This window comes from Sipha flava, unplaced genomic scaffold, assembly GCF_003268045.1.
Source record: "Sipha flava isolate LNK unplaced genomic scaffold, YSA_version1 162_pilon_pilon, whole genome shotgun sequence".
NCBI lineage: Eukaryota > Metazoa > Arthropoda > Insecta > Hemiptera > Aphididae > Sipha > Sipha flava.
Window position 1 is genome coordinate 417520 of NW_020271810.1, and position 10826 is coordinate 428345.

Below are 10826 nucleotides of genomic sequence, written 5' to 3' on the forward strand. Positions count from 1 at the left end.
ATGAATAAATAATTCGTATTTATAGATTATTAAATATAGTTTACAACAACAAATTTAAATATAATATTCGATTTTCCACAAATAAACTCATATATTTTAAGTTATTACATAGCCAGAGCTGGTGAGAGGGTGAGATAGGGAGGTCTAGAGCCCCGGAGCCCATACGTCCGAAAGGGCCCGTCGTTTCGGCCTTGTATACAATGTTTTTGTTGTACTAAAGCATGTACAAGTGGTCTTGGTGCATCTTGGTCAAACAATTGCAAAGGGAAGGAGACCCGGAACACTCCCGGGGCCCTCAGAAGTCCTCGCCGGCCTTGTACATAGCTTTACTGAAACTAACAATATTATCATCATTTTTTTTTTTTTTTGCGAAGGAAAAGATTTAAATATTTATCTATATATACATTTTGAGAATTATTAACAAATAAAAAATCTCATAGTAAATATATAATAAAATAGGGATCTTCGGTTTATTTGTTTTATTACTTATTAAATATCTTTTGACGATTTTTCAATTTCACTATATGGAGTATACTTGCGGGAAACTTTGAAAATTGATTAATTTGCCATAAATACGTTATCTAAATTGTCATTTTGGCAGAGTTCTTGAACATCATAAGTTTCCAATTTATCAGGAAATCCATCGGTACTATTTAAAAACAAAATATATTTATTTATAAACTTTATTGCGTCAACACAGTTATTTAAATAACCATAGTTCAATTGAATTACATGATCAGAATTCTTATTTGATAAAATATCATTAAACCTTGAATTTTTTTCATATTCCTCTTTTATACTATTCGTACATTCTTTAAACTGACCGATCGTGTGAACGCTAATATTTTCAATTGCTTCGATAACCGATTTACTTTCATCGGGGATTTCAAACCCCTCAATGGTCGATTCCATGAACTTGAACAATTCCTGTGTTCCCGATTTATACCATTTAGTAGATTTTTTCAGCCGCGCGAGTACACCGTCATGTACATCATTTACGTTCGTTAATTCAAAGTAAATATAAATATATGCTGCTTGACTCTTAACGTATTGGCATAACTTATGAATAAATAAATTTTCAACTATGGTTTTAAAATCAATTAGTGTTTTTAAATTTGCATTCCATGGTAAAAATTGATTATACAGCATCGTTATTGGTATATTTTCCAAACCGATTTTTACTGTCTGTTCTCTTATTTCGTTCAAATCGTTGGAACCTAAACTAAAAATGTGTGCTGAGCTTAACCAATCAAATGACGTCCATATATAAACCTTATTAGGCTTGTAAAAATCTAACAATCTTTCATAGATATTATTAGTAATTTCTTCCAGGTTATTCAGATTTAAAAAATTATTCATATTGATATCATCATATATCATCTTTTGTGTAATCATATAATAATTTAACATTAATTTTTCATTTATCGACTGTTTTAAACATTGCGTATCGTATCCGTACCTACCGTTGTTGGCTTTTTGAGATAAACATCGATAATTTAAAAATTGATTCCAATCACTGCATATTGTTAAATACAAACTAAATACGTTTAGATCCGTGATATGAGCACTATACAAATAATACAGAATTAAAGGAATTTTTTTACATAATCTATAAATCACTTTCATTGACAACAAATTTTCAAACACATTCTTCATCATAATGAGAGTTTGATTGTCTTGATATGAAAAATGTTCAATATCATACAAAACCACGCTTCGAAAATAATAATTTAATACCCGGAGAAAGTTAAATAATAATTCATTTAATGCCAAGTTGTAACCAATTATGAAATTTCGACCTAATACTGGTACTTCATAATTATTATTAGCGGGTAACAATTTTTTTCCACGTTCAAAAATGATTATTTTTAACCAATGAGCGAGTGTGTTAACTTCATTCCTGTTCTTATTGTTAATCAAATGGTCAGATCGGAAATAACGAATTTTTAACATTTCTGGTGGTGAATAATTAATTAAAATTGATTTTTTGTACCAATCACTACTTGATATCATATGTGCTTTATTTATTTTATTAATTATATTGAATATGTTTTTTATAAATGTTTCGTTTCTAATTTTGATATTGTAATTGGTGTTTAAGGGAATAAACTTAATTTTAGATAGACTATTGTACAACGAATTTATACGTTCAAGGACAAGGTTGGTAAAATTTTCATTTTTATCGAGAATTTTATTTTGATCATCATATTTTGAAATATATATATCGCGGGAGTGACAAATGCCCGAATATAATGAAAATATATTTTCTAAATTTGTATATGTAGGTGCACAAATGTAGATGAAATCAAGACATCGTGGAATATGTTTACATATTATTTGTATATGGTTTGCTTTAAATACGTTAACAATTTTATTTTCAAGATTTCTGTTTTCTATAACATCGTTCTTCTTAGGAAGTTTTTTATATAAATCATTATATAATTGATTTAAAATGATAAATATATTGTAATTTAATTTTTGAACATCTGTATTTTGAATTAAACTACCACATTTATAATCCGTTAACTGATGGTTAAATTTATATGAGTCAATTTTTTCCGTGCTATCGAAATAATTGTTCACCTCAGTAACCAGTTTTTCTTCCAGACTATTATTTTCGGTAAAATGAATCGATTGATTTTCACTATCTCTCTCACGGGATATATTTGTACTTACTGATGGTTCTGGTGCACGGACGAATATTTGTATTCCTAGGAAAACTAAAAGCTTAAGCAAATACATTTTATTGTTTTATATAATATACTAGTTCGTTACGAATGAATAATAATGTACAAATACTAATACGAATGAATGGATACTACTCGATATATTTGATAGATTTTACTAAGTTATACGTTTTATAGTAAACTACTAGTTCTTGATTTTTTACAATAAAAAAAAGCTTATTTGTTAAGCTTTCTGTTTTAAAAAAACACTTGAATATACTTATTAAATATGGTAATACTACACTTGTACATTTCTAATGCAAAAACTACAATAAATAACACTTGGCCTCATCGTCAATAATTTACTTATATAATTTTCGTATACTATGTAAGTTTTTTTCGAGTTTCAAGAAAAAATCATACTTTCTTATAATTTCTCATTATGATGTCCAGAACGGAAACACATTTTTTTATTCTATTCATATTAGATATAAACGTGATATAAATGAAACATGTTATAAAAAACTAACATGATATAAACGAAATGGTTTGTTAAATGTTTTCGAATTTTAGTATCATACAAATCATTTACCAATTTATTAGGTAAAATCAAAATCAACAGATAAATATCGAAAATTTCTATTTTTATATATATTTTTCCGACAATCTCCTGTTAATTATGTAATTTTCATGGTTTGTTTCATATACCTTAACACATATATTATGCAATTGAATAGTTCTTATTCATACTTATGTTTGGGTAATATATTTTGGTTCAAATGTACAATATTATCGATATAACTGAAGAATACCTAAACGCAATTATTAACTTAGATTTTAATATATTTATTATATAAATATATCAGTTCAATTATTGAAGTCTAGTGGACAAAATTGCGTATAATTTAGTTGAACATGTTTGTGCTTCTTTTATCAGGCGATAAATTAAATTGCTTACCTTTACCTTGTTTTTGATACAATATTTTTTAATTGTGAAATGTTCAACTGTTTTGTTGATCATGTCTTTTATACTTAAATAGGTGAAAATTTTCATGAGTATATTATATAATAGTTAATATATTCAGAGACTCTGACTCAGAGTAAACCTATTATTCAGGATTAAGAAAATATTTCCTTTAATTATATTTTAAAAGTTTTAAAAATCAACAATGTAATGTAATGCGGTAATGTACAAAACTATATTGAAGAATTTAAGAGTTAATTCGCTATTTAATTTTTTAATAGGTATTTATTTGGTTAATATTTAATAGGTATTATGTTTTTGTTTATTTATTCCATTTATTTAAATACTTTTAATAGGTAAGTCGTACATAATTATAGATGTTTTCTTAAAATTTAATAGCAGCAATGGAAATAACGAAAGATTCCTTCAAGAAAATGGAGAGTGGCTTTGATATACAATAAATATGCTGGTATTGGTGTAGAGGATTATTGATTTATAATCGGATAAATATGTTACTAAAAGATATCTTTTAAATGATACTTATACTGTTACATTGTATAATTAACACTAATTTATATTTGTTGAATACAACAGATAATAATGCATCTGGAAGTCGTGATTACGGTCACCCAACTATAAAATTTAAAAAAATCAATAAGCATGACAAAGCTATCAACGTCTATACAAATCATCAAGTTTATGCGATCAAAATAGAAAACTTCATATGGGAAATAGTTCATATTATGTAAGAATTTTGTTAAAAATTATAAAATTTGGAAAGAAATTACAGGAATTTCTTAAATCCTTATTTTTTAATTTTACGTTAATTTTTATTTTTTATCTTCTGGTTACATATAAATATTGATTGAAGTTTAAAATTTATTGTTGGAAAATAGCATCGTTGTATATCATTCGACATAGTTAGTACTAGGTTTTATTGTAAGATTCAGTAGGACACTAATTGTGCATTAGGAACAATAAAATGTACTGTAGAATTATCGAAAATATGCACTTGAGTACTTGACTGTGAAATTGAAAAGTACAGCAAAATTTACTTTACCACAGGTATTTAAAATTAGGCATGTGTTATCTAATTACGCGAATCATCGGTTCGTGGCCCGAAATCAACTGGCGACTACACGCATCGTCGTTAAATATCGTATAATTTTAGTAATATACAATACATGTTACAATTTATTTGGTAAAAATGGAACACAACGGGTAAATATCGAACACTTCCATTTTTTTTTATATTTATTTAATGCATTCTCTGATGAGTTACGTAATTTTCATAGTTTATGTCACTTGCCTAAATAAATATCCTATTACAATCATTGGCATACAAAGAATTTTTCAATTGTTGGGGGGGGGGGTTGCTTAAAAATAAATATTTACATTTGCCTTAAAAAAATAAAATACTTTTATATTGATTTTATTATAATACTTAACAGTTTACTTCAATAAATAAAGTACACATGAATATTATATTATATAATATATATTATATACATATATACATATAGGGTGGTCCTTGAAACTGAACTTTGAAAATATGTTAATTATACAATCTAAATTGGTTTGAATACTTATAAAAACGATGTATAAAAAGTTTCAGGAGAATTGGACAATATTAACCCGTGCCACAAAAGTGTTGAAGTTGTATATCCCTATTTTTTTAGAAAACAACATAGTTTAATATGTTTTTTAAGCATAACACAAGTAATAATAACTGTAATTAAGTAATTAATAAATTAAATTAAATAAATAAAAAAAAAAACTTAAATTAAGTAATAATAACTGTATCGAAAAAAGTATAAGAATATAATTTGTTTGAAATAACATTTTGTGTATTTTTTAATCTTATACATTTTTTCATAAAACTAATATTTTTTGTAACAAATCACACTATTAATTTATATTGGAAATAATGTAAATAAACGTTTAATATTTAAAAAAAAAAAAGTATAATTTTATTGATGTTTATATTCAGATTCAATTTTTTTATAACTCTTTATCTAAAACGGTACTCTTTTTGGAGTTTGGATATTTATTGCAATAGTCGCACACAACTTGGAGCAAATATTGTTTTTGAATTTCATCATTGGTAATTTTTGTATTGTATTCTTTTATAAGTTTAACTCCTCTTTCAGCTATATCATTGACTACGTTTATGTTGTTGACAATGGCAGTAGATTTATTAAAATTTTCATCACCGTCCCACTTTGATGGATCAGTCGTAAGAAAATCTGTATTTATTTTGAAACGTTCAAAGAACTTCATTGATCTCACACAAATAAAATCTTCAAGGCCTTTATTTAATATCCCAATAGAGTCTATTGAATAGACTCTTTTGGATTCAAGACCTATCAGCTTATATTATTATCTTCTTCTGTATCAGTTTTAAGAGTTGCTATCATTTTTATTTTTGTAAATACCATAGACTTCTATACTAACTAGATAAGGTACTGTCGATATTTACTGAAGCTTGGCTTATCAGTTTCCGCCATTTTGTCGGTTGGCAAAACATTGAACGTTACATTTAGTCCTGTGCAGCATTATATTGAATATTCTTTTACAATTGATTATTTATTATTTAATAGAAAATTGTTTTTCACTCGTACAAATACCTTTTAAGCTATAAATTTTCTCAGGACCATTTAGAGATATTTTTCTCTAAAATTCGTCAGCGTTTTGATAATAATAATAACCCTAATGTAATAGAATTTAAATCATCTATGAAATAGTTGTTTTTTAAAAATTCCATCTCTTCATCTTACGCTGCTAACTGTATTGAAATGCACAACAGTAGTGTTGAAAGTATATTTGAAATACGCTGGTCAAAAAGAAATTCTGATGATTTATTAAACATTGAATATGAAGAAGAATCAAATCTCTCAGATTTTTTGATAGGTGAGACTGACCAATCCAGAATTATTAAGGATAATATTCTTTATTATATTACTGGTTTTATTGTTAGAAAGTTACTTAAAATAATTGATTGTTCAACATGTGTAGACAATCTTATAGAATAATCAAGTGAACATAACTATAGTCATAAACATGTCTATTCTGTATTGACTGATGTGAAAAATGGAGGTGGATTATTAAAGAGTTCAAAAAAATGTTATGAAATTAATTAAATATATTGGAAATTCTTTAATCAAATAACTAACAATTTTACTTCTCATATATCTGGTTTATCTGCAAAAATAATAATTTCAACCAAAAATTATGATTATAATTTCAATATCTTACAAAATATGACATGTTCCGATCATTCATTTTTAGAAAATCATAGATTAGATTTAGTAACATTAATCTGTAAGGAATATTTAAAAATACGTCTACATCATGTTGCCAAATCAAAAACGTCTTCTATTGTTAGTAAACGGCGACAATTAACCAAATTAGTATTATTTAGTAATATGTGATTGTATACTGTGTATGTTTTAATAATAAACTAATATGTATATATTTGTGATTAACATTGTTTTCTTTTTTCTTAATTATATTTGGTTTAATCCTTAAATTTTCACATTATTTAAATCTGATTTAATAAAGAAATATCAAGAAAATAAGTATTTGCTGCATATAGAATAATAGATTTTGTTGCCAACCGACAAAATGGCAGTTGTTCACCTTATCAGCTTCACTCATAGCCATGTAAATTATATAGTAGTTACTTATCTAGTGTAGTATAGAAGTCTGTAGTAAATACTAGTACGTGTGAATCGAAAAATGATAACGCAGCTGCCTCGAGTGATAGATACCATAAATGGCTTTACATTTTTTTCATCGTGACTTCAGATATACTTTTATCAATCGACTGATATCTTATTAAATCTTTAAAAAAATGTATATCTTGGTAAGGTGCACTCGAAGCCATAGGTGATACAAACCAGGTTTTTATGTATAGTCGAATAATGAAGACACATACACTGGCAATAGATATTTCTTCTTTCTGTGTTAAACAAAATTGACTTCGGAATAAAAATATTTTCAAACAATATATAGCTTTTGCCACCCACCTGGTATGATGGATGACTCCGGGTACTCTTAAAGAAATTCCTCGAGGGGGCACTCCTCTAAGGAAAATAATCGTTAATTCTAACAACTATCTGTAATCTTCTCTTGGTTGTTTGATTTGTAAATAATCAACTACAAAATTAATTAAATCAGAACGCACATCACTTACATTTTTTTTGTATAAATTCATTTATAGTGCCAGGTTCAAATTGTTCAGTATTTAAGTTTCCCCAATATTGTTGAAACATTTAAAATATTAATACATCTGGACCAGATGTGGTACATAATTTTGTATCAAAGGCACATTTTAAATAACTCATAGATATGGTGACGACATGGTAAATATAACATTTTACGCTCTAAATAATTTTCTAATAGTACACAAGCATCTTTAATTCGGCCAGTGTTTGAAGCCGTAGTATAGCAACAAAAAGCTTAAACATTTTCTGTGATGCACCAATCATTGAGCATATGAAAAATCGCATCTGCCTGTTCAATCCCTGTTCCATTATCAAGAGCTGGGACTCCAAGTAATTGATCACAACCATTAGATGAAACTACGATGGGAAATATATCAATATTATTTTTCCCTGTTAATGTAGGTATAACTTTCCATCCCAGTAAAGAATAACTGCATCATCTGACAGTTAATATTCTTTATGGATACTCTTTGCGCGCTCTTTTCGAAAACTTAAACGTGCATTTTGAATTGATGTTTTATTTATAATTAATTTATTTACGTCCTCACCTAATGCTTCTACTGTTGAATTTAAAATGTGAATGGCATCTCGGTCACTAAACTTGCAACCGAAGCTGTTGTAACTGGCAATATTGAAAACATTTTTAATAATGTATATATATTTGGAAAAATATTTTTTGGGTAATTTAATAATGAATCGAGAGAATTAATTGACATAATTGTTTCTGTTTTCAACTTAATTTGCCATAGTTTAAATTCTCCGTTTAGGATTAAATTATAGGAATCTATACTTAAGTCATCCTTATAAAACTCTAAAGCTGGTTGAACATCTTGAAATGTGATATTTATTATTTTATAGGGTAACAGAAAAGAAAGCGAAATAATTAAATTTTAATTTGACTTGAATATTTCATTCAAAAATGGGAGAAATTCATCTAAATATGGATAAAAAATTGATACTCTATAGTATGAGCAATAATCACCATTATTAACAGCATAATTTGCCCGACGTTTTTGAGTTCCCACAGTTCTAGGGATAATAGAAGATACACCAACCTGTTCAGCCTTTTTTATAGCAGTGTCATAGATTCCTTGAAACTCTACTTCAGTTATTAAATTTTGTAACATTGTAGTAGTCGTTTCTATTAAAGTTATAGTAGTTACAATATCTCTATGTTTTCCATTTGTAGATATTTGGAAATTGTGTATGTTACATCAAGTACTCTCTCAATTATAGAGCATATCATCAAAAATTGAAAATTGCATATTGAATTGTTACCTTTTGGGCCTTGTGAAGGGCATACATTTAGTACACACTGACCAGGGGAACACTAGTCAGTGACCTGTAGACCGGGCCGAATGATTCCGGACTGAAACACTGACGGAATCTACAGGTTTTTATTATGAAAAGTGAGGAAAAAGAAAATGAATCGGAAGATAAAATATTTATATAGAACATGCGTTAAAATTTTGTTTTATTAAAGTAGTAGTAATGAAAGGGGACCTCTGACCATAGTTTTTCAGTTTTTATTTTTCGAGGTAGTTTTACCAAGGTAAATTTACGAAATTTGGCATCTTTTTAAATGATAATTTTGGTTTCTCTTTTTTATTTCGGAGGTAGTTTTATCACGGTATGTTTATGAAATTTACCTTAATTTTAAACCAAATTATTAGCTGTATTTTTTTTCAATTTAACATTTTTATATTTCTTTCTTCAATCAATAGTTACCTGTATAATACTTTATATAGTATTGTAATTCATGTAAAATAATACATTTTTAGCTATTTTTTTAATTGGTATTTTTCTATTACAATTAAATTATTTTTTAATTAACTAGATGTCGTTAGTAAAAAATATAACTTTTTAAAATATATCGATTAATATTTTTTCTTTCTTGTTAATTTTTATTCCTAGAATGAGTAGTTACATCATTAAGTATGCTGATAATAGTCAGCAAATAATTGCATAAGTTTTTTAAGTGATGATTCCTTAGAATATTGTTGTTAGTGCTAATTTTAAATATTTAAATGTGAAAAAATTATGTTACTAAAATATAATTTAGAAAACAAAACTGAAACTATAGGGAAGTCTAAAAGGATTTCAAAACTACCAAAAGGTATTCACGATGAATTTGGTTATTATATTTTTTAATTATATTCTACATCATATTATTAAAAAAATAATGACATCAACAGTATTATATAAATCAGTTTTTAGTATTGAACCATTTAATAACAAAAAAAAAAAAAAAAATTCAATGTGATTTTTAGTTGATTATCAAATTAAAATTGTTATTTTATTCGAATGTGAATTAATTAACAAAACAGACTATGAAATTAGATAAAGAAAAATGGAATAACAAAATGTCTGAATCTAATTTTAATACAATTCCTAGTGGACTTTATTCTCATTCCAAACGTAATGTGTAAACCGATGATATATTTTATTAAATAAATGCAAATAACGTATCTATATCATTAAGAGTCGATAATAACCGACTAACATTATGTTATAATATAACATTACATAACAAATACGTTGAAAAATATTGAAAAATATGTGAAATGAACCATAGCAAAATATTGAATCTTCAATTGAACAATGAAAATGAACATCCAAGGCGAAGTGATGTGGGAGAAATATTGAATAAGTTTATAGCAGTACAATAGATGTGCTCTACAATCAAGTGCATACTATTTTATTGAAATTCCAGTTAGTTTTAACAAAGGTTTAATTTACATGAGGGCTGATAGAAAACAATATCAGAAAAAATCGATAATAAAAAAGCTGGGGCTTACATAGTGATAATATTAATTAATGCGAATTTAATTTTAAAAACATTACAAAATTAGAGACTATTGAATATACGATGATCGATTTTGACTATAGTAGAAAATTTACAGGGGTAATATTAAAGATTGCATAAATTATTACAAAATTTAATTTATATTTATTTGACGACTAAAAGAA

At 26.4% G+C, this 10826-nt stretch overlaps 1 protein-coding gene across 1 annotated transcript; it reads right to left on the reverse strand.

Annotated features, from left to right (window-relative positions):
• Positions 1 to 463: 463 nt before the first annotated feature.
• On the reverse strand, positions 464 to 2848 carry LOC112679463 (DNA-directed RNA polymerase subunit beta'-like). Its single transcript, XM_025549267.1, has 2 exons — positions 733 to 2848; positions 464 to 649 (listed from the first exon to the last, which is right to left on the reverse strand). The coding sequence occupies exons 1-2, from the start codon at positions 2740 to 2742 to the stop codon at positions 632 to 634; spliced, it is 2028 nt and encodes a 675-aa protein (XP_025405052.1). The 5' UTR covers positions 2743 to 2848; the 3' UTR covers positions 464 to 631.
• Positions 2849 to 10826: the final 7978 nt, after the last annotated feature.

Excerpts from the sequence above, each read along its gene's own strand:
- LOC112679463 (XM_025549267.1), bottom strand. The coding sequence starts at position 2,742 with ATGTATTTGCTTAAGCTTTTAGTTTTCCTAGGAATACAAATATTCGTC.